This window comes from Anopheles moucheti, chromosome X, assembly GCF_943734755.1.
Source record: "Anopheles moucheti chromosome X, idAnoMoucSN_F20_07, whole genome shotgun sequence".
Taxonomy (NCBI): domain Eukaryota; kingdom Metazoa; phylum Arthropoda; class Insecta; order Diptera; family Culicidae; genus Anopheles; species Anopheles moucheti.
Genome location: NC_069142.1, coordinates 2274727 through 2297520, shown reverse-complemented (window position 1 = coordinate 2297520; position 22794 = coordinate 2274727). Strand labels below are relative to the sequence as shown.

At 44.4% G+C, this 22794-nt stretch overlaps 3 protein-coding genes across 3 annotated transcripts; all 3 read left to right on the top strand.

Annotated features, from left to right (window-relative positions):
- The first annotated feature begins 2119 nt into the window (after window positions 1–2119).
- On the top strand, window positions 2120–15493 carry LOC128307052 (glutamate receptor-interacting protein 2). The gene is made up of 10 exons (XM_053044768.1): window positions 2120–2208; window positions 3647–4125; window positions 7794–7916; window positions 8002–8199; window positions 8280–8470; window positions 8554–8855; window positions 9232–9398; window positions 12887–13694; window positions 13769–14723; window positions 15053–15493. Exons 2-10 carry the CDS (start codon window positions 3777–3779, stop codon window positions 15158–15160), a joined length of 3201 nt encoding a protein of 1066 aa, XP_052900728.1. The 5' UTR covers window positions 2120–2208; window positions 3647–3776; the 3' UTR covers window positions 15161–15493.
- A 1143-nt stretch (window positions 15494–16636) lies between these two features.
- LOC128307130 (pancreatic triacylglycerol lipase-like) lies at window positions 16637–18580 on the top strand. The gene is made up of 5 exons (XM_053044862.1): window positions 16637–16706; window positions 16786–17051; window positions 17135–17290; window positions 17374–18155; window positions 18224–18580. The coding sequence occupies exons 1-5, from the start codon at window positions 16646–16648 to the stop codon at window positions 18525–18527; spliced, it is 1569 nt and encodes a 522-aa protein (XP_052900822.1). The 5' UTR covers window positions 16637–16645; the 3' UTR covers window positions 18528–18580.
- Window positions 18581–20409: 1829 nt separating this feature from the next.
- LOC128307222 (pancreatic triacylglycerol lipase) lies at window positions 20410–22486 on the top strand. The gene is made up of 5 exons (XM_053044979.1): window positions 20410–20539; window positions 20631–20908; window positions 20986–21147; window positions 21243–21891; window positions 22080–22486. Exons 1-5 carry the CDS (start codon window positions 20410–20412, stop codon window positions 22484–22486), a joined length of 1626 nt encoding a protein of 541 aa, XP_052900939.1.
- Window positions 22487–22794: the final 308 nt, after the last annotated feature.

The window sequence follows — 22794 nt, the reverse complement described above, 5'->3', positions numbered from 1 at the left end:
ATGCAAGTTTGCATGCAAGTTTGTATGCAAGTTTGTATGCAAGTTCTTGCATGCAAGTTTGCATGCAAGAAATTGCATGCGAAAACTTGCATGCAAGTTTGCATGCAAGAAATTGCATGCGAAAACTTGCATGCAAGATTGCATGCAAGTTTGTTGCATGCAAGTACAAAGTTGGGCGCCATCTTGCAAGTTTCTTGCATGCACCAAACTTGCATTGCAAGTTGGTTGCAAAGTTAGTGTACAAACATTGCATACCTTACGGCGCATTGCATTGCAAGTTGGTTGCAAAGTTAATGTATAAACATTGCATACCTTACGGCGCAGTACCAGGAGCTACCTCTTCCGTGGATGCTCTCCTGGTACTATACATTCGGAAACTGGTAGTTTTCGAAGAAATTATTCTCCACCAACGGGAAAGTTAGTGTTTAAATATTGCATACTTTTCGGCGGTTTTCGACCAAAAATTGCTGCACTAGGTGCTACCTCTTCCGTGGATGCTCTCCTGGTACTATACATTCGAATACTGCTAGTTTTTAAAGAAATTTTTCTCGATTAACGGGAAAATTAGTGCCCCGGTCCTGGTGTACTTTCGGTTATACTTTAAAGTCACAAAGTCGATTTTCTTCTTTGCATTTAATTAATTACATAGAAACAAATGTTTTGTATAACCAAGGAAGATATTTTTTATCAATTTTTTACCTTTTTGATTAATTTTTTTGCTATAAATTAACTCTGCTGTTAAATTCCCAAAAATCGCACAATTGGCAAAAATTGTTTGGGGCCCCCAACACGATAAGGCCCTAGGCGACCGCCTACTCCGCCTACCGTTTGATCCGCCGCTGGGGTTGGTAGTTGGTTTGGTTCCTTCTTGGAGCATTTTGTAGAGATTATGAGGAATTATGTCGGTAATGACAGCTTAGTTTGAATATTTTAAACAATGAAGATTTATATAAATGTTTAAGTGAAAACGCGTGTGAACGTTTCGTTTGAGGACTGAATTCTAATGTTCGAGCTCTCGCCTATATATATTTGAAGTTCAGTTTACTCTGCTATTGAAGTTTGCTCTCAGCAAATTACAGGGCTCTTCACATTACCCAGACGATATATTACAATGCTATTTGTGGAATATACAATTGTTAACAGCTTTTTCCATTACACATACGAAACAAAGCTATTCAATCTGGGATGTGAAAAATTCGAATGGTTTGATGTTTTAGGATTTTCTACAGTAAGTTTAAACATTTAACAGAACCGATGAGTTAAAGCTGTGCCCGATTAATGTACAGTTTGATAGATTTACCGCAGGAAAGACATTCTTATTATATCTGGTCACTGTGTAAGTCAACCCTGTATTCTCAAACAATTCTCTCGAGAAATTGATTACATTCCGCCTCGAGCAGCGATTCTCAAGCAAATTTTTATAGCTATAAATGTAACGAAGTATGGAAAAAATTAGAAGTCTTTCTGTGTCAAGAATGTGACCTATAAAGAGACATCACGAAGACGAGAGAGGCAGGAGGATTTACCGACCGTCGTGAAGGAAAGATCACAATAAATAAAAGCTCTCAACTCAGTTCAATGTCTCCCCTTTTACATAAATATTTATACAAAATAAGAAAAAATCTTCAATCAAGTGTGCTTTTCATTTAAAATATAAATAATAAAAATAATAATATAATTCTTTTTATTGAAGTTGAGTTACACACAGAGAACACAATAGAAGCATTATTTAATGTTTTGGTCAAATAACAGGAATATTTGTTCACATTATTTGACTTAGATAATCGAAACAAAATAAAAGTATAAAGTTTATACAGATAACACCTAAAAAGTATTTTACTGTTTTTATGATTGTATTACATTTCAATTTGTGGTAATATTATAATGGTTGAGTAACACAGGATTGCATTACTCTCTGCAAAGAGACTGCATCTCGACAATCATTATTTTGGGGGTTGAAAATCTCTAGCATCCAAAAATAACCCTCTATAGACCAATTCTCTCTCTCTAGGGCCCTTCGCCCGCTCGTGTTTTTTAAATGTTTCTCTCATTTGGTGTCTGGATGGCTGAAACAAACGGGAAAGAAGAGCATTGCAGTTCATTTGAAACTAAGCAACAGAAACTGCTGGACGCAAATTGCTCCGCATTCGTCTGGTTTTACGGGTACGCGCGTGCATGGGTGAATAATTTTTTTGGATCCAATAATTTGTGCGTAAATAGTACAACAAAACAAAAATAATACCACACCACTATCATTCGTTCGGATACGTTTAATTGCACTGGGTGAGCGTTAATTAATTGTTGCGTGTGTTCATTGTGGCGATCGTTGCCAGCGCGGTGATCGATTTCGTAAACCAGCAGTGTATTTTAGAGACGTTGAGTGTTATTGAGCGTATATGTGTTGTATATTTGTACCAAATGTAACAGCTGTAAGAGGCATGGATGTTGTTTTAAACCGGTGGAGGAAGATACACTCCCAGACACAGCAGGCAACACACAGTTGACAGCTGCAGCTAGGCATAACATCAGAACAATGTGCACAATCAAAGTCACCCATCAACCAGAACGCCGTTTAGTGTGCCGCTTCATACTTTTTTTTTCATTTGTTGGTTTCCGTGCAATGCGTGACGGTTATGCGTAATGTGCGTTTTTTTTTATTTTCCTGCGTCGGAGTTGGCTTGCCAGCGCGCACTGAGTCGTTACCAACAAGAATTATCCACGCTGCGTCAGTCTATTCCGTCGCATTTTAGCATTTCTCTTGTATGAATAAGGGGAAGATAAAAGTGTTGGGTAAATTTAGTCCAGATTAATTTTTGAACTAAAAAAAAAGAATTTGAATTTCTGTACCGAGGAGATACATTCGCCACTGCTCTGAGGATTCAGAATCTTTTGAAAGAAGACTCTTGATTTGAATCACTCCTCACTCAAGATTCATATGATTGACTCTTTTTAAAAGATTCATTAAACACTACACTAGAAAACGCAGTTCAATTTTAAGGGGGATCCATTAGACATATTCCCAAGAAATATCTCCAACACTTCCAATATACTTCTTTATAAAATAAAACAGAAGCATTATACAGAGTAACAAATCCACATGTAACATGGTGCTTGTGATTGTTCGCAGGAAGATCGGGTTTGGGGCTCCAAACATTGTTGTCTTGTTTCTGGCAGATTTGTCTATTTTAAACATATAAATTACTTCCCCCTCAATGTTCCAGACTTGAAACCCACTACACTCTGCTATTACCGCTCTGCGCACGTTTCGGTTTCGGCTCGAGGTATATACATTTTTCAAGCACTCTCCCCCCGCGATTCATTAGTAGTCTTCTGCCCTAGGTGTTACGTAGTTTTCAACACTGTAAATATTGTTTTTTTTTGGTTATGGCAAGGCAATCTGTTGAAATTTTTGCGTACGCTCACGTGTGACGTAGTCTACGCACTGCGAGTCTCGCGCACATGGCCTTTAGACGATCTTCTTTTACGAACACAGCTTCAGTGAGCACCGTCGTGGTGGAATTTGCATTATTTCCTTCGAATAAAGCGCTCGTCGACAAATTCGTTTCCACCTTTCGAATCGAACTGGGCTGAAGTGATTTTTGAAGAGTCAAAATTAGAAGAATGGTATTGCCGTCTCGTTGACCAGTGTTTGTGAAACGGCGCGCAGGACACAGGATGCGATAAATGCACAGTGAAACGTAGTTAGAAATCAGGCAAACATCATCCTTAGACAAGACGTTCTACCCCCCGGGAAGCAGTGCGCCGGTTCGAAAGCGATGAAGCTGTGGAAGTCGAAGAAAAGTGTCACCACCGCATCCAGCAACGGCACGACGAGCTGTGTATCCAGCTCGGGCAGCACGCTTAAGAATGGTGGCAGCATGCTATCGAAAACGTGCAAGTTTAGCAACAGCAGCAGCAACAGCAGCGGCGGCGGCAGCAATCAAAGTAGCGGTAGCAGCCACAGCAACGGGCACAGTGGCAGCGCGCTCGATGACAGCAGTGCCGAAACATCCTTCATCAACCAGGGCGGCAACATACAACTGGCCGGTGAGCCGCTGGCGGCGGGCGGTGGTATTGGTGTGGTTTCCGCCATGGTTCAGCACTCAACCGGAAACATGTTTTCGGGTAAGTTGAAGACAAATCGAATGCCTTTAATGCTTCAAGACCCTTCCGGACAATCGGCGGGAAGCGCGATTTACATAACCGTGCAGCACACGACGAATCTACACGAATTGGTTTAATTTTGTCGAATTTTGACCTTGGAATGATAGTAATGAACAAAAATCATTGGATACATTTAAAAAATTAAAAGAGCGTGTGAAATATTAAATTAGCGTGTCAAAAGAGATGAAATTGAAATTAGGCAAATTTATTTGTTTATTTTTATAGTTTATAATTTATTTATGTATTATTTTTTGATATTTTTATTTATTATTTATTTATTTTTTATTTTCATTTATTTATTGAAATCGAATAAACTAAAGGCATGAATAAATACATCAAAATTGTGTTTTAGTAACTAATAATGAACAAAAAGCGATAGATACATTTATAAAATTATTATACTTGCGTGTCAAAAGAGATGAAAATGAAATTAGGCAAACATTAATTTGTTGATCAAATAATAGTGTTGTCGATGTAAACACCCGCATTGAACGGTTAACGTTTGCGTTCGATAAAAATTACACACATATTTAAGTGTTCATCACAAAGCGGAAGCTAATTGAGCAACGAGGGGCAGCAAACAGGCATATTGCAAGCAGTCAATTGAAAGACAAACCAACATAGACCTTCGTTGTGCAGAGGAATCGGTCCCAGCATAACGTGCTTCCGCCGATCGTGCACGACAGCCGGTTGTGGCTCATAAATGCGTAGGTGTTGGCCCACTACCCACGTTGTTTTTATTTCCTCTGCTTTCCCCCTGCTATGTTCTCGTGACCAGCGGTAGCGCAACAGAACTCTCCCGCGATGCAGGGGGTAGGCGTTTGTAGGGGTGGAAATACGGTAGCATCATCCCGTGCCGCACTAATGTCACATTATAAATAATATGATCGAGCCAAGGAGGAAGCATGAAAAAGCGTAAAACAAACCCACCCTCTCGGTGGCGCACCACCCGAATCGTTCAGACGCTTCCATCTTACCCCGTGGTTCTGATGAATTCGTGTCCGCGCGCAAAGATTGCGTTCGGTGGCGTTCGAATTGGGTTGAAGTATTTTTACCCCCTGTGTGTGGCGACTTTCGCCTCGCCCCGGTATAGGGCGCGCTGTTGCCGAGGAAGAGCACCCTGGCGAGGTGCATGTGATGTGGCTGCTGCTGAGCGATAATTTATCGGTTCGAAACACCACTTTGCTGGCGGTGTGCGTGTGAGTAAACGGATGAGTCAAATGTTTTCTATCTGTCGTCAGGGTCGAACCCCGGTTGTGCCGCCAAGACATTGTTTTTTGTTTTTCGGTGAGGGATCGATACTTAGATAGGTTATTAGGAGAATGTTGTTCACCAATTTCTCTGAATTCTAATTTTTTGTTGATGAAAATCTTAGTTTGCATTTTTTTCTTATTTGAAATAATTATAAATTAATATAGACTATAACATCTCTAAAAGGCCAGTAGCTTCTATAGAATACTATATGAAGAAGATAAATTGTATAGCAGAAGCCACTAGACGTTTAAAAAAAGTTCAATGACTTGTATGGAACTGTTCCAGGCGCCTTAAAACTACTAACTATAACTTTTAAACTGATACGAATTGCAATTAAACTGATTTCATCTCATGCAAGTAAAGATATGAATACTTTACTTAAAAAATCGTTTACAATTTCTTTACAAATTTGAGTTTTGTTACTTTAGACTATATCTCTAATTTCTTTTATTTCGAAATAAAAAATAAAGAAGTGTTATAGTTTTTTGGTAAGCACTGTATACTTATTGCAAGTATCAGCGTTATCTGACGGAGTTTCCCCCACCATATTAAAGTGTGAATTTAAATACTAAATTGAATCTGTTTCTAACATCAATTAGGTCTGTTGTTACACTAGATTAATCAACTATTTAATTGCAAGAAATTCTAGTGAAGTCTGGACGGCAAAATATCATCAATGCTGCCCAGTGATAACATCACCCAAGCGAGAACTTTTAACAAATACTCGTCTTTGGCACATTTCCATCTCATCGTGGCTCGTCTGGACGCCTGCTGTGGCTCCTAGAAGGCATGGCGCCAGTTGCCTCCCGGCACACTCGGCGGTTGCTCTCATAACGCCCGTCCAGTATTGTCGCCAGCTGGACGACGTACCACTCAGCCCAGTGTTTTCATGCTGTGTTTGGCCCTTTTTTTTTAAAAAGCAATGACCGAACCGGAATGATATGTCCCGGTCTTCGGGCTCCAGTACAGTAGGTTTTTTGTTCCGTCTTCATTCCCCCGCCACTGTCGGCATCGGTGGAAAGCGGAAAAACTCTTTCGTAAGTGTGCGCGTATTGCGCTCCGGAGAAAGGGTTACACTTTCCATAAAGATATTGCTTTATTCGCATTGCTCATACAGTTGTGTGTGTTTTTTTTTGTGTCTTGCGATTTGGAAAGAGTACATCTACCAACGATTTATGTTGCCCGCGGTTAGAAGCTGCTAGAAGGTCCCCGGGATAAGGAGTTACTCTTTGGCGTACTCTCTTCCAGCTTACGCCGAGAACGACGCCGTCCGTCAGTTTGGGATGGGACGCGTAACGGGAGGGATGCATAATTATAAATAAATGGCTGGTGCGGTTGCAGATTATACTGCACTGCTGCTTCCCTTCCTTACGACGGGTCAATGCACTGGCATTAATCACCCGATCTAATGATACGAACTGCACACAGAGGGAAGTTGCTTGGATATTGACTGGAAGTGATGTGGATGTTTGGGTGGATGTCTATTGCTTTTATCTTGATGTTTATTTACTCGCACAAACTCTGAGACGAGTGCACCGAACGGAACTAAACTGAAAGGGTGCTTAAGAGCGCTAGCTTGAAGCAAATTGTATCAAAATTTTAGTATTGTGTTTGGTAATGTGTAACACATATTATTTAATTTTAACGAGGGACTTCTCAAGGTACCTAAGTTTTGTTATTTTTTCTTATTATTTAAAAGATCTAAAAACCGCCAAACTAAGAGAAACTGCTTGTTAAATACCCAGTCAAACAGCAAATTCCTCCACAACGTCATTAAATTATCAACTACTGAATCGTCAAGAAGAGGGGGGGGTTTTCGAAAATAACACATTCAGTTTCTTCCCCCATTTGATTTGTTTGGATGGGCGTGTTGGAATGCACGATCCGAGGAAAGCCATCAATGCGTTGGCCTCAATTTCCTTACACCAAAATCACAAATTCAGACGTAAGCGTCAACAACCCAACCTCGTGTGCATCGTGCTTGTTGGGTGGACCACATTTAAGTCAACAATAACGATAATTAACTTCACAATGTCACTCGCCAGAACATTGACGAAAACGCAGTTTTCCTACATAAAGAGGAAACCTACTGGAATTGGCATAAACAACAAAACCACTGTTGGGTCCAAAATACAATATTGAAACGTTTGTTTGTGTACTCTCAAAACCACAAGTGTTTATTTAATTACGCAGTCACGTAGTGCAGATGCCACCCAGATTCTTCTGTTTTATTCTAAGCATGATATTGTTACGTTTTTTTAAGACCACCCTTTTCAACATCCCACATGAAAATAATGTAGAAATTTTAAGTTCATAGAAAGTCATATAACTCTCATGGCGTTACAACACTTGTATTTCATTCTTCAATTTTTCAGCAAGTGATCGCGCTATGAGTCCAGCACAATCGGAAGATTCGGGACTGGCTGCGGATCGTGGCACAACGTACGCAACGATTTCGGTACCGCGCGACAATGGACAGATCGGAATCGTTTTAGCAGGTAACGCATAACTACCCGTAACGCACGGCTCGAAATATGATTCATTCCAGCACCTTCTGGTCTATAATGTTGGCCACTTTTACAGAGCGCAGTGATCTCTCATTTCCACCGATGGTGGAATCTATCAATGGTCCGGTAGCCGACCTGCTAGCACCGGGCGATCGCATCCACCAGGTCGACGGTGTATCAACAATCGGGCTGACGAACCAGCACATCTTCAGCATACTGTGTCACGGCGATGGTCCAGCAATCATCGAGATAGAGTATTCGTTCCCGGAGTACAGTGAGTAGCAGCCTGTGGCCAGTGATTGCGAAAAACGGACCCGAGTACGCAATTTGCTAACTAACCGTTCCCGCTGCCAGTTTCACAGAACAGTCTCTGCGTGACGACGAAGATCGCCCAGATTACGGTGGAGCGGGAGAATGGATGCCTGGGTTTGACGCTTCGTGGTGGCGGCGAGTACCCGCTGGTCGTGACGAACGTGCGCATGAATGGGCCAGTGTTCAAGACGGGTCAAATCAAACCGGGCGATCGTGTGCTGCGCGTGGATAATGTGAGTTCGTCAGGGATCGTCTATAACGCTTTGCCGCTTACGTGGTGGTCGCCTATCTTACTCACTGCGCGCTGTATTGACAGGTTTCCCTGCTTAACAAGAGCCTTGCAGAGGCGCAACACATACTGAAGGATGTGCACGTGTCGGGCTACACAAACCTCACGATCGAGTACGACGTGTCGGTAATGCAGACGGTCGAGCTGAGCATGGGACCGTTGCTGTTGGAGATCGAACGACCGCTCAATGAAAAGCTGGGCTTGATACTGAGCAACTACTCTAGCGCGGTCAACCTGAACGATATCTACCACAGCAGCTACAAACTGAATGATGTGCAACCGGATGGCATCTTCATAGCCAGTATATTACCCGCTAGCATTGCCGATAGGTAAGTAATGTTGAGAGTAGAGGTACTATGGTAATAGAAGTTTAGATTAGTTACAAGAATTGCCCCTTAATTTTATCCTTCTTCTAGGACCTATTATTAAAAAGTCGTCTTATTGTTTAAATTCTTCCCAACATTTGTTTAAAGATTTAGAGTTGAATAACTTCAGTATATTAGTATCACTAAAAGCCCCTCATTAGATAGGTCAATCAGATACCAAGAACATCAAAATCATTTCATCAGAACAGAATCAGATTAGGTAGAGCATCAAAAACATTTTCGAATAACATAAAAAAGTATGATAAAGTTCGGGATTCCTTGAAGATATCTATCTTGAATATTTTAAGCTTAATCTCACCTTGAACTGTTTAATTTGCAGATGTGGTGCCCTAACCGTTGGAGATCAAATACTATCGATAGACGAAAATGTGGTCGATAATGGTGTATGCTCGCTGGAGGAGGCCACCGCACTGTTGGATGCGAACTGCATCAAGGGATACACCCAATTGCACATACTTCCTGCCCATATGTTTGTTCGGCGTCGAGGTACGTATATGAGAAACTGTGCAGGCGTGAAACAAATATCAGCGAGAAAGAGAGAGAGAGATCTGTTCGTGGTTCCGGTGTGTTTTGCAAACCTCCGTTAAAAGAATCATTTTAATTAATGCGAACCGTTTGTGATCTTCGCTAGAACTGCACTGCGTTTTGACGGGATTTCACTGACATACTCCATCCTACCGGGTTCAGCGTCTCATTTCATTGCGTGCCGTACAGTTCAGGTTCTGTTTTCACTTTCGTTTCGTGACGTTCCCCCCGTTCGCTGGGGGTGAAAAACGAACTGTAAGAAGATCGTTCACTGCTGCATTCGCAGAACGGCAGAACATACACGACCGGAAATATAAAGATACGATGACACTTACAATTTGCCATATGTGGGAAGTCTCCTGCAATTCTATTAGTACTTTTTTAGGTTAGGCCAATGAGTCACACATTCCAAAGATCCCTGAAGATGTCTCCAAGTTTTATTACCCACCCTAAAACAGCAATGCTTGGAAATTGCATTAGAATATCGGTGTTAGTGCTCAGTTTCAAGCCAAATTTGATTGGAAGAAGCGACTACAACACAACCACCATTTCATTGACATAATATTTCTGTGCCACATTCACGGGCATTTACGATGGCCATAAAACGGCCGTATGTATATTACGCAATTAAAACGAGAAAAGAACGGCTCATTAGAAAGTGAAAACGAACCATCGAATGCTGGCCGAAATGGTTTATGTGTCATAATTTTACGACCCGCACCGGGATGGGTCAAACCAGTTTCCAAGCGAAAATATGGAACCCGATCAGGGTCAATGTGTGCCGTTTGGTTGTTGTTGTGCTTCCCACGACGATATGACGCGGTTATTATTTAATATTGTTGTTGCCATTACCCAACACACAAAAAGGCTTACAAAAAGACGACACTCTCCAGAATTGTTTGGTGTGCGATTTTTTAACCACAGTAGAGTGATTGAGTAAAAAAAATATAATACAGAGAGAGAGAGAGAGAGAGAGAGAAAGAGAGAGAGAGAGAAAGAGAGAGAAAGAGAGAGAGTGATAGTAAAGGGACATCCGCGTGTAGGATGTCGTGCCCAAGATCATAAACGCACTTTGATGTAGACGAGCATCGTTTGTGCGCGCATCTCAGTGGGTTTTTTCTTCTTTTTTTTTTTGGTGGGACAGCTTCGTCGTCCCTTTCGGGACAGCACGCCACATTACGCTACGGTGCGATGTTATTTTTAGACTCATTATAATTTGTTTTCTTCCACTAGCGTGATATTTTCTTTCCACTCCGTCTCGGGCGCTCGGGTGTCGCTTTTCCTTCTTTTCCCTGCGGTGCGAATGTGGAAGCCCTCCCCTCCCCCCCTCTTCTTCCCTCACCATCACCTCTTGTCTCTTGGGACTGTCAAACGTAGGATGTAGGAGTCCAATGTTTGCCCCCGCTAAATGATCGCGGCAGACAAACGCCACAACATACGATTCCGTATTGTACGTTGGCAAGTAAAAGAAGCGAGAAAGATGGCTCAGGAAGAAAAAAAAACCTCCGTGGAAAGCGGCATGAAAAGCGAAACCCCCTACGGCAGGGAGGGTGGGTTGTCGAAGGCGAGACCCACACTCGCGCCACTTACCGCGGAGCGTGCGCGCCCGCGTTGATGCTGCGTCACACTGGCGGGGACCTTTTATTTAGCCCGACATTTTCCGAGAACGCCAGCGCGATTTGGTATTGCGCACTGTCACCGGCCGCCGTTGGTGCGTAGGGGACTCAAGAAGAGAAGGGCGGATGGGGGAAAAAAAAACTATCTATCCATGAACCACTCATCGCATCGATTTAGATGAAACGGCAGGCCGGGGGGGGGGGGGGGGGGGGGGCAGAAATGGTAGGCTGTTGCGATGGAAGTTGCGTCGTCGTATGACGAAGAGATCACTCGGAGTGACAGCTGCACGGTTAAGGGCTCCTTAATGCGCTTGACGAGGAATGACATCGCCCCCGGGTCCTTTATGAGAAGGCGTCTCGGCGGGATCCCGTTTGGGGCAATAAAAATGGTAGTTTGGAGTGCGAGCGGGCCGCAGCTAGTAGGTGGGGAGAGGCCCCCAGAACGTTACGAACTGGTATACGCTGCTAATTTTATCTTTCGGTCGGTGTATACCGCCACGACTCCATGTGCTCACCCATGGTGAAGGTGAATCTGAGCGATACTTCAGGCGTGTGTTCTGTACGGCTGCGTTGCCTTCGAATGTTATTAATTATTTGCTATTAATTAGACGCGGGAATGGCATTAAGTCAGAGAGAAAGTTAATGCTGCCAGCATGATTTAATACACTGTCGCTAGTTCCTGTAGGGACGCGCTCACCTTTATGGTCTCACTCGTCGTTGCGGGTTTAGATTGTGTGTAGAGAAAATACTGCGTTGGAGATTTAAAACACAACACTAATGTCTAATGTTATGTGGATGATGATTATGATTATGATGCTCACCACTCACCCCTACATTGTATAGAGAGGGTGGAGAATTATCTGTTGTTATTCAACCATTCCTCGCACAGAGAGATAAGGTTTAGAAGACTCTCTGCTTCTCTAACTCTACAAATGGTTGGCAAACCTGGTGCAAAACTATTCCACTCAATGCAGTCAATAAGGTCGATGTAAACCCTTCCGGCGGGGTTCTGAAATCCCAGAGCAGTACTTCAACATTGTCCCAAACGATGAGCCGAATAGCTTTCCAGATTTAAGAAAGTCTTCAGATATAACATTACAGTCCATCTTAAGACAATCTTTACGCGTTTGTCTTTGTATGGTGACATAATTGGAATAATACGATTACAACTATAATCTGGAGAGTTACTAGAACAGCAAGTAGTAAACAGGTCGAGAATACCTCTACAGCGAGATGTAGCGGTAAAAGCAAAGAATATTTTTAGATTGTCAACATACTCAACGATCCAGAGCACGCAGAAGGTAGAAAAGTATGAACGACCCGACCGTATATCTTATAGCCTACACATAAACGCTAATAGTTTAACAATTTATTATGCTATGTGTTAGTTTTATGTGGTAGGGAGACATTTCCTTCTCCCACTATTAGGATGCACCTTATGCCGGGAGAATTCGGTATGCATGTTTTTGTTCTTTCGGGATCTCGTAGAATTCTCCCTCTTTTCATTCGGACTCTATGTGACTATGTAGGTCGGTGACTTCAGCGTCCCGATGATATGCGGTGGCACACATTCCCTCTCGCTTTTCCAGTGTTCGGAGAATGATAGTCGGCGTCATGACGTGGTTGCCTGATATTTGCTTGGTGATCTCGTCTTCGTCGCCGTGAGGGTTGATAAGTTTCTAAGTTTGTGGACACTGTTCAATTATGGTAGGTTTATTCTCTTAAAATCTCTCGAGAATTCTTCAAGCTATTTGCACGACTGTTTAAATTAACGGTTCAAGGTACTACGCTATCTGCAGAATTAAACTCCCGATGTAATTTTGTTAATTTCAGGCATTTCGTGCTCCAGCCCCCGTTACGGCTTCAACACGGTAGACTCGCGTAAAAACCTCGCAAGCAACAAGCACAGACGATTGCTGCGTAAGAGCTCACTGCCGCAAACCACCGAAGATGGACTGCTGCATTCGACCGTTGGCCTCTGCCGGGCGGAAAAGATCCACATCATACTGGACTGTTCGCAAGGGTCCGGCATCTGTCTCGGTCCGAAAAGCCCGTGCGGACGGGGTTTCGTGATCGCCCAGATCATGCCCGACTCCGTAGCGGAGCGGTCCGGCTGCCTGCAGAAAGGTGACCGCATCATCGCAATCAACAAGATGTGCAACCTGGACGTGAACGCGGTGCGGCAGGTATTGGGCGACTTTGGCCCGATAACGGTGGCGAACCATTATCACAACCAGGCGCAAACATCGAACTGGGTGGAGCTGGAGATTGAGTTCGATATGGCTGATTCGGTTGTGCCTGCTAGTGGTGTGTTTAACATAAAGCTGCTGAAGCAAAGCCGCTGCGGGCTCGGAATCACCGTGAACGGTAATGCGCACGGTTCGTTTATTATTTCGGAGGTAAAGCCGGGCAGTGCGGCCCACCGGACGGGTTCACTGCGGGCCGGCGATCTATTGATGGCCGTCGATAACCGCCCGCTGCAGCATTACAACCTTGATCTGCTGCTAAAGGAAAGCAAGAACGAGTTTATAACGCTGACGGTAAAGCGCAACTCGTTGCCAGATTTCTTATTCGACGCTCAGCAAAAGTCAACCGGCATCTACGGAAATACGGAGGACAGTGCTTTTACGTATGCAAATAGGTAGCTAATGTGAAGCAGGGGTGTTGCATCTAGAAGATATTGTTAACATTCCTTGGTTGGGCTTTTTCTTGTAGGTACACCGATGCGACTATGCTAAAGATGAACAACAATACAGAGTCATACCAGATGGATGATCAGCTTCGGCGTCCTGTGTGGTCTAATACGCCTTCCTACGATGGAGTTGGCACGAGCCAAAGTACCGGTACGCTGAAAGCTCCTGCACAGTCGGGCGGAAGCACAGAACATCTACCGCTGCCACCGGCCCACCTGCTCAGCGTGGATAGTGAACCTGCCGAGGAGCGGTATGACGACATCATGCACTACAAGATGGTTTCGATGAATATTAGCAACACAAACTACGTCGGTTTTGGCAGTGCCTCCACTGCGTCACCCGACAATACAATCTCCTATGCTAACGAACAACCACCACCACCACCACCGCTACCAGCAGCGACGGAGGAACCAAGGCAACATGTTTTCACCGTCCGCTTAGAACCCAACGGTGGTCCACTCGGTATCACACTCGCCGCTAGTGAAGATCTGCAAAAGCCCATCAAGATCAGTGCCGTGGCGGATGGTGGAGTCGCGCACAGTGTTGGCCAGCTGCAGGTGGGCGACTGTCTGCTGGCAGTCAATGGTGAAAGTGTGAGCGGGTTGCCACTCACGACCGCCACCAAACTGCTGCAAAAGTTTGAAAATGTCGTCGATCTGCAGATAGCGCGATCGGAACCGGCGAGTGGGCTAAACACACCGGAACGTACGGCTTCGACGGCGGTGTACGCGAAGGTGCAGCGCAGACCGCGCAGTCCGTCGATCAACGATGCCGCATCGAGCAACTCGTTCGGGCAGGGTTCGCACGCCAACTTCCAAACGATGCATGTGACGCTGTTCAAGGATCGCGTGTACGACGATTATGGCTTTTCGGTGTCGGATGGGCTTTACGAGCGGGGCGTCTACATCAACCGCATACGGTCCGGCGGACCGGCAGATTTGGCCGGTCTATTGAGACCTTTCGATCGTATTATACAGGTAAAAGGGGAGGCAGAACCATGCGGTATCTTACAGGGTATCCCTCAATTTTTTGACAGTTTCCTAAGGTTTTTTGATTACGTCCCAGGTATTTTTGAATCGGTCACGAGATTTTTGACCGGCGCCGATACCAATACACCAACGGACCGCCCCAATCAAAAAACCTCGTGACGAATTCAAAAATGGTGGGACGGATTCAAAAATATATGAGACGCAATCAAAAAATTGTGGGACGGATTCAAAAATTGATGGGAAACTGTCAAAAAATTGCGGGATACCCTGTAACTGGAGAATACTTAGTCACTTATGCTTTCCCCACACGCACACAGGTAAACGGAACAAAAACGCAGGATTTTGACTGCTGTCTCACGGTGCCATTAATAGCTGCAGCAGGTGACAAGATAGAGCTGGCCATACAGCGTACCCACTCGGAGTAGGCGACTACACTGGGTGTAGAACAACGGGAACAAACTGTATGCCACCCTGTGGTTCACGCACTGTAACGCAGTTTTGCTCCTTTTAATCCTTCCATTAAACGGTGTTTATTCCTTCTTCTCATCTTCCTCTTCCACTCTTTAACTCTCTTGCTCTTCTCCCTCGCTCTCATACACAACCCGTTACTTATACACTCATTCTCTGTCACCGCAATACATGTTTCCAAACACTAAAACGACAAAAAAAAAATACATTCAGCTTTTGACTAATATGGCGTATTAATTTAAATCTCTTTAGTCACCACTAACGTATTTAGTGTTACAATTTAATTTAACAACCAAATGAACAATTGACAATAAAAAAAACCGAGCAAAAAGACTAAACCTGAAAGGAAAGATTGCTGTTTGTTTGTTGTTTAGAACGGCACTGTGCAAAGTGCATCTCGCTCCGTACCGGATGTACAAAGGGTTCTATTGACGTCACTGGGGGTGTGTTTAACACTTTCTTATCAAACGTATCCCAGGAGTTCGTTTACAAATACGCCGCAGGCGCCAAAGGCCTAATTATATTGCCAGCCGTGCTTTGCATAATACTTCTCTGAAGAATATAGTTTGTGGAACGATTTTAAAAATAGTTCCTCGATTGACTCGCGTGTATTAAAAACACACACACACACAAAATGTTAATCCGCTTTGCTGTTTTTGTGGCTTTCGGTTCTAGTTTTTACCGGCCTGGTGAAAGAATTGTCACAATTAGTGCGGACACGTATCATTAAACAATTTCTTCCAATTAAAAGAAAAGCGCACAATTTCTGGTAAGGTTCAAAACCGCGTGCTCCGCTCCGGTTTGGCTTCGACAGCATCTTCAGTCAGTGGGGCATCTTTCTTCATCGTCTGTTTATCGCTCTCTGCGTCTGCCTCTCCCATCGAACAGAATCTCTACAGTCGCTTTTCAACATGCGCAGAATGCCTCAACCAAACGAATTCGGATGAGCGTAAGTATAAATGCTCCTGTTGCGTTCGGTCGTTCAAAGCTATTTAAATCGCTCTCGTCCGCCGACGGATCAGTAACAGAAATCATCTCCGGCTCGGTGCAATACCCTGCAAAAGGGCTAGTGCAAAGTAACCAGTGGAACGGGCAACGCGGAAGTTACTGTTTTGGGATTTCATACAGAACGGAACGTATAAAGCAGCATTAAGTGTGGAACTGGCTGGTCAGTAGTCAGTAGGTCGCTCCGCGTGTAAATGTTCGAAATCATTGTGCTGTGAAGAACACTAATCGCCGATTCGATCATCAATCAATCAAACCGGTTGGGAAATAATTAATCGTTAACGCAAGGTGGAACAGTGCATCACCGCACTCAACGGGCGTGGTACTTTTATGTACAAAATATCCCTATAGTATACTCTGTGCGGAATTATCTAGTGTTACAGTTTCTCCAAAGATCGTATGATATATAAGACGACTGCCTAAAGATGTCGTTACGGATGGGGTATTTGATTCATACTATGTTACTAATAGGCAACTTTACCAATGAGAATGACGAAGGTATAGCTGTTGTTTTATAAAAATGCCTACGAGTTGCAATAGTATAGTGAAAATTTTATAACTTTCATGGAAATTCCAGGATGTTTTGGAATGTTTGGATGCTACCCGGTCAACTCACCCTGGACCAGTGAACGACGACCTATAGCATTGCTTCCGCAGCATCCAGAAGAGCTCGGTGTTCGGTTTGTGTTCTTCAATACACGAAACAGAGGGATACCTCAGCATCTGAACAAGTACTCCTACTATCTAGACATACCGGAGATCATAAAGGAGGCGAATATCAACAAGGACGAAATGGTTTATTTCATCTCGCACGGATTCCTGGAGAAAGGCGCTACGAAATGGGTAAGGGACGGCACTATGACGCATTACATGGTTTCTGCTCATTTGTGAGATTGTTTTCAAAATGACTTCATTTCTCGCGCTAGATTGAAAAAATGATGAACCGACTGTTGGACAAGGATCCGGGATCTACCGTAATTGTAATAGATTGGGGCCAAGGGTCCAATCCACCCTACAATCAAGCGGTTGCTAACATAAGATTGGTGGGAAACATTGCTGCGCACTTCATTAAAACGATGAAGGTAGGCTTGGAATATGGCTAGATGGTGAAGAGATCGTTTGACAATGTTTTTAATTAAACTGCTGGTTTGCGGTTCTTCCCCAGGATCAACTACAAATGGACAATCTGGATAATGTGCACATGATTGGCCATTCGCTAGGCGCTCATCTGTCGGGATACGCCGGCTCTACGTTGAAGAATAATCCCAACCTCAACCTAACGATCGGCAGAATAACGGGTCTGGATCCGGCCGAACTGGCCTTCACCGAGACGGACGTGATGGTTCGCTTGGATCCGAGCGATGCGAAGTTCGTAGACATTGTGCACAGTGACGCAACACCGTTCGTGCCCAACATTGGGCTCGGACTGTTCGAACCGATCGGGCACGTCGATTTCTATCCGAACGGGGGCTTCAATCAACCCGGATGTGAGCGGCCGTTCTTCAAGCAGAACAATCGCTTCGTCTCGGATATGTTTCACTTCTTCAGCTGTAGCCATTCGCGAGCGTACGAGTATTTCACGGAAAGTATTATCAACCCGATGAAGGTGGTGTCCTGCGGGTCGTACGATAGCTACAACGCGGGCGAATGTTTCGACTGCGGTGCGGACGGTGCCCATTGTCTCGACTTTGGCATGAACAGTATTGGCGGGTACAGCAAGCTAGTGTCGCAAGGGAAGATCAACCCGGACAGTGATATGCCGGTACAGCTGTACTTCAAAACGGACACGAAAGCACCGTACCTGAAGCGAAATGTGAAGTTTACTATTAAAATCTCCGGCACGAAAGAAAGCGTAGAGCATGGGGCTGAGATCGGGAAGATCTTTTTGTATTTTGATGGAGACGATAGTACGGAACCCAAGCGGATCTACTTCAATGAAGCTCCGGTGTAAGTATGGTAGACAAAACAGCACTAAACGTTGACGATCTCACGTTGTACTTCACCTCTGCCCACAGATTGTTCGAACCAGGATTCAGCTACTCCAGTGTCATCGCGGTCCACAGCAACAGCAAACCAATAAAGGTCAAAATGGGCTGGGAGTATGTGACGAATCTGTTTAATCCGCTCACCTGGCGGCTCTTGAGCGCGCCGCGCGTTTACGTCGATCATGTGGATATACAGTTTCTAACACACCACACACCACTGAAGCTGTGCCAAGCGCACAATGTGCCCATCTCTACCAACGAAGTGAGCATATTATCCTTGGAGAAATGCACAAAGCAACAAAGCACTGAACAGTCAGACTGGATAAAACCGTAGCTACTAGAGCGTCGGATTACGTTTAACCTAATTTTAATTTAGCCACTGCTCGTCCACCCTTATCAATGCAATGTATTGTAATTAACAAATGTATATAAAACATATAAATATACACCGTATATATCAATCGCTTCAATCTAACCAAACCGGTCTTGTTTGTAGCGTGCCGCGGTCGCGACGCGTTTCAAGGTAATCTGAGCGTGTTGCGCACTTGATAAGCAGCCAACATACACGAGGCGGGCAAATGTCAAAATCCGGCTGCTGCCCTGGTTTGGTCGCGCATCCACCGACCGATCGCACCGGGTGCGAAGGGCAACTCGCGTGTGTTTGCAGGAATCGCTCTGCTTATCCGTTTAAAGCCGTGTTTACGAATCTGCTTCGCGGTTTGAACTTTGTGTCTTTAGAACGCCTTGCCACGCTATCAGTGACGTGAATGGCTGCGGCCATGCGTACGCGAACGCCGAAGAACATGAAGGCAGCACGGCATAGCGACGCTTTTGAGTGCAGATGTTCTTAGATTTGCGACGGAACGTGTGGTATGTGCGACAGCGTCATCAGCATCCTTTATGGTCGGCCGTTTTTAGACCTCTGCTAGTATTGATTAACAGCTGATATAAATGGGGTTACACGTGTATGATGTGTTGCAGTATCACTTAAAGTTCCAATGTCCATACTAAATGTTTTGTAGTGTCAGTATAACTTAATGCCGCAGGGAATAGTTGGCTGGGATGCCATATGACCAAGCCATATCTGAAGTCGAAAACATCGGAGATCTGAAACATGAAGGAATGTCAGTGTCTAGGATCCTCCATATACAAACCGTACAGAAGAATGAAGATCTTTCAATCTCTTTTAAGTTGTGGATGAGATGATGCGAAGATATCAGACTTCAGCTAAGATATAAACTCAGGTTCTAGATAGGGAGAAATTCTTGAAGTTGTTTACTTAAGTCTTCTTAAGCTATTGGCTGGTGGATTCATAATAAGCAATAAATATAAAATCTTCTGCTGAATAGTTGTCGTCCAATTGTCCAATAGTTCGTCTTCTTCATCATCAAGCATCTTAATGGAATTGAAATCGTTATTTTTAGACATTAACGGTTCACACTGTACAAGGCTCTTCCAGAATAGACGTAGACGTAGACTAGTTGACGGTAATAAAAAAAACTCATTTCAAAATCGATAAGAAACAGTTCACCAGATGTGGTGCCTTGTTGTGGTTGCGTACTTGACACCATTGTTGACATCGAGCTACTAGATTACATGCATTTATAAGACGCTTGTTTTGTTTGATCCGGATGCATGCTCACGCCTCGTCAAATGGTAATCGCATGGAACTAGCTGGAAGAAGCTGGTTCCTGTTGCAGTACATAGTTTGAAGATTGCATACAATTTTAACTCCGTTTACGTGTGTAGCAGGTTGCGTGTTCGTTTTTCAAACTCGTCACTCTCTCTCTCTCTCTCTCACTTCCATTGGAAGCTGCCGCTGTTTCCAGGACTTGGACACCAACGGGTCGTCCGTTCGCTGAAGCTATCCTTATCAGTGATTCTTTGTCTCCGAGACGTCGAGTGATGCGGAATCTTCCATGTGTTTTATTCGAGTGAATCTCTCTGTCAGCATTATTTCCTTCGGAATCGGAACAGCTCAATAGGCTTTTTTTTGCTGAGACTTAGCTTGCTTGGCGGAGGCAATGTACATTTGGTAAACGGTATGGTAAACGCCCTTCGCCTTTAGTCGGGCGGAAGCCATTCATGTGGTCGGTATTAATAACGAGTACAGTTTGTGTGTCGAGTGTTCAATTTACACTAAGCAGCGATCAACCGAAGCAGAGGTGTTGTTTACCGATGACAGTGTTTGCAAACGCTTCGCAACACAATCAACCATGGAGATGAGTAATAGTACCGGGATTTTACTCCAAACGATACTGTTCATGGCCAATCATGAGTATAACAACTCGTTGATAAACCTTATCCACAACAAAACGCTCAGCGCGGATAGCAATTTGACAAGCGGTAGGTGTCGGAACAAGTGAGATCAACTGTGAAACGCTCTGTATCAGTACAATGTGTCTTAAAACCTCATCTTTGCTTCTTGAAACCAAAGGAGAATTCTCGCTGGCCGAGGATGTGCGCTGTTTCGGTGTGTATGGGTGTTTCCCGATCACCTATCCATGGATCGATGAAAAGCGCCCGGTCGCTTACCATCCACAATCACCCTCGCAGGTCGACGTACGATATCCTGTGTTCGTAAAATCCAACACCGATCATCCAAAGTTCATCGATATCAACAATCCAGCAGGCGTACGTCATCTCGGCATTAATCCGAACGGACGTATCTATTTCATTACACACGGCTATATTGAGTCCGGTGATCGACCCTGGGTAAGGAATTCCTTAGACTTCTGGAAGAATTCCTGAGTTTAGAAGATTTTACCGTGATTTTTTTAATATGCAAACAGATTCAGCAGATGGTGAACGCACTGATCGACAATGATCCGGACCGTACGGCTAGCTGCGTGGTGATTGATTGGCGGAAGGCATCGAATCCTCCATATACTCAGACCTGCGCCAATATTCGGCTAATCGGCGCAATAACGGCGCATGTGATCTACTTGCTTTATGTAGGCTGAAGACTGTAGGCTTTCGTCTACAGTTGAGACCAAACATACGTTCCTTCCGCGTTACATATGCACATTGTTGTTTACTCTGATTACAGGAAGAACTTAACTTGAAGAACTTGGACAAGGTGCACCTGCTGGGCCATTCGCTTGGTTCCCATCTGTGCGGTTACGCTGGGTATCATTTGCAGAAGGACTTCGGCATAAAGCTGGGCCGAATCACGGGTCTTGATCCGGCCGAACCGCTGTTCTCCGACACGGATCCGTTGGTGCGGCTGGACCGGAGTGATGCAAAGTTTGTGGACATTATCCATTCGGATGGGTCCGAGTGGGTGAGCAAGGGTGGTCTAGGGATGTACCAGCCGATCGGACACGTGGACTTCTATCCAAACGGTGGTTACAATCAACCCGGATGCAGCGATCCGATGAACAAGTTCATTCGCAAGCACGATGAGTCATTTTTCTGGGGCTTCCAGGAGTTCTTCGGCTGCAACCATCTTCGGTGTCACCAGTTTTTCACGGACAGTGTTCAGCACAGCTGCCCGTTCATTGGTATCGGGTGTGAATCGTTCGCTCAGTTTCTGCGCGGTGAATGTTTCGAATGCGATCGTGACGGTCACTACTGCATCGAGTTCGGCCTGAAGGCTCAAGAGAGCTATACCAGGCTGATCGAGAATGGTGTTATTACGAACCCGAATGCTCCGCTGAGTGTGTACATGATTACGGGTGCAGATCCACCATATTGCCGTAAGTACCTTAAAACGTCGATATTCTTGGAATTCTTGGACCAATCCCTCGTAGCAACTTTCCGGCTACGTAGTATAACTATGTCCAGTAAGCCAGAAATGGCAGGCATGACCTAGAAGGTCGTTATACCAAGAAGAGAGATAAAGAGAGAGAATATTATAGGAAATCTCACGTGCTCTTCTTCGCAGGATCCCATTACCGAATTACGATGAGTGTTTCCAATGAAGAGGAGAGTCTTATACACGGCGGAGAAATAGGCAAGATGTCAATCGAGCTTCACGGTGAGGGAGGTGTACGGTCGGGAAAGATGGACTTCTCCAAGGATCCGGTATACTTCGAGCCGGGCGGTAACTATTCGGCCATCTTGGCGGGCACGCATGTGGGCAAACCGCTAAAGGTGCTCCTTACATGGGAGTACCGCACCAATCCGCTCAATCCCCTGACGTGGCGTTTATTAGTGGTACCGCGCGTATACGTACAGCGTATCCACGTACAGATGATGGAAATGCGTTCTAGCATACTGGTGTGTCCGCTTAACAGTGCTCCGGTGCGTGCCGACCAGGAGAATGAGTTTAAAAGTGAATATTGCTCGTAGAACCACATCTCCCAGCCAGATGTTTATCTAACAAGGATTAAGGCAAATAGCTCTAAGGTTGGCTTTATTTTATTCTAATAAAGAGAAATACCCATGAACCATCTTAATACAGTTGTTAACAATTTAACAAATAAGATGAGATTACTAATTGTAAAGAGATAATTTAGTAAAAACTTATTGCTCAAAAGCAAATCTTGATACTTTTATTTTCAAGCTTCAAAGCAGTGAATGAAGCTATAGCAAAGTAAAGCTTATAATGGAGCTTCCGTCACTTTGAACGAATAGCTTTGGAACTAAGGCATGGGAGC

Bases quoted from the DNA above. Each gene is read 5' to 3' on its own strand.
- LOC128307052 (XM_053044768.1), top strand. From the start codon at position 3,777: ATGAAGCTGTGGAAGTCGAAGAAAAGTGTCACCACCGCATCCAGCAAC. The intron at 8,200-8,279 runs GTGAGTAGCAGC...TCCCGCTGCCAG, and splicing joins GTATTCGTTCCCGGAGTACA to TTTCACAGAACAGTCTCTGC. The intron at 13,695-13,768 runs GTAGCTAATGTG...TTTTTCTTGTAG, and splicing joins GCTTTTACGTATGCAAATAG to GTACACCGATGCGACTATGC.
- LOC128307130 (XM_053044862.1), top strand. From the start codon at position 16,646: ATGGGGTATTTGATTCATACTATGTTACTAATAGGCAACTTTACCAAT. The intron at 16,707-16,785 runs GTATAGCTGTTG...TGGAAATTCCAG, and splicing joins TACCAATGAGAATGACGAAG to GATGTTTTGGAATGTTTGGA. The intron at 18,156-18,223 runs GTAAGTATGGTA...CTCTGCCCACAG, and splicing joins TACTTCAATGAAGCTCCGGT to ATTGTTCGAACCAGGATTCA.
- LOC128307222 (XM_053044979.1), top strand. From the start codon at position 20,410: ATGGAGATGAGTAATAGTACCGGGATTTTACTCCAAACGATACTGTTC. The intron at 20,540-20,630 runs GTAGGTGTCGGA...TTGAAACCAAAG, and splicing joins GGATAGCAATTTGACAAGCG to GAGAATTCTCGCTGGCCGAG. The intron at 21,892-22,079 runs GTAAGTACCTTA...TCTTCTTCGCAG, and splicing joins TGCAGATCCACCATATTGCC to GATCCCATTACCGAATTACG.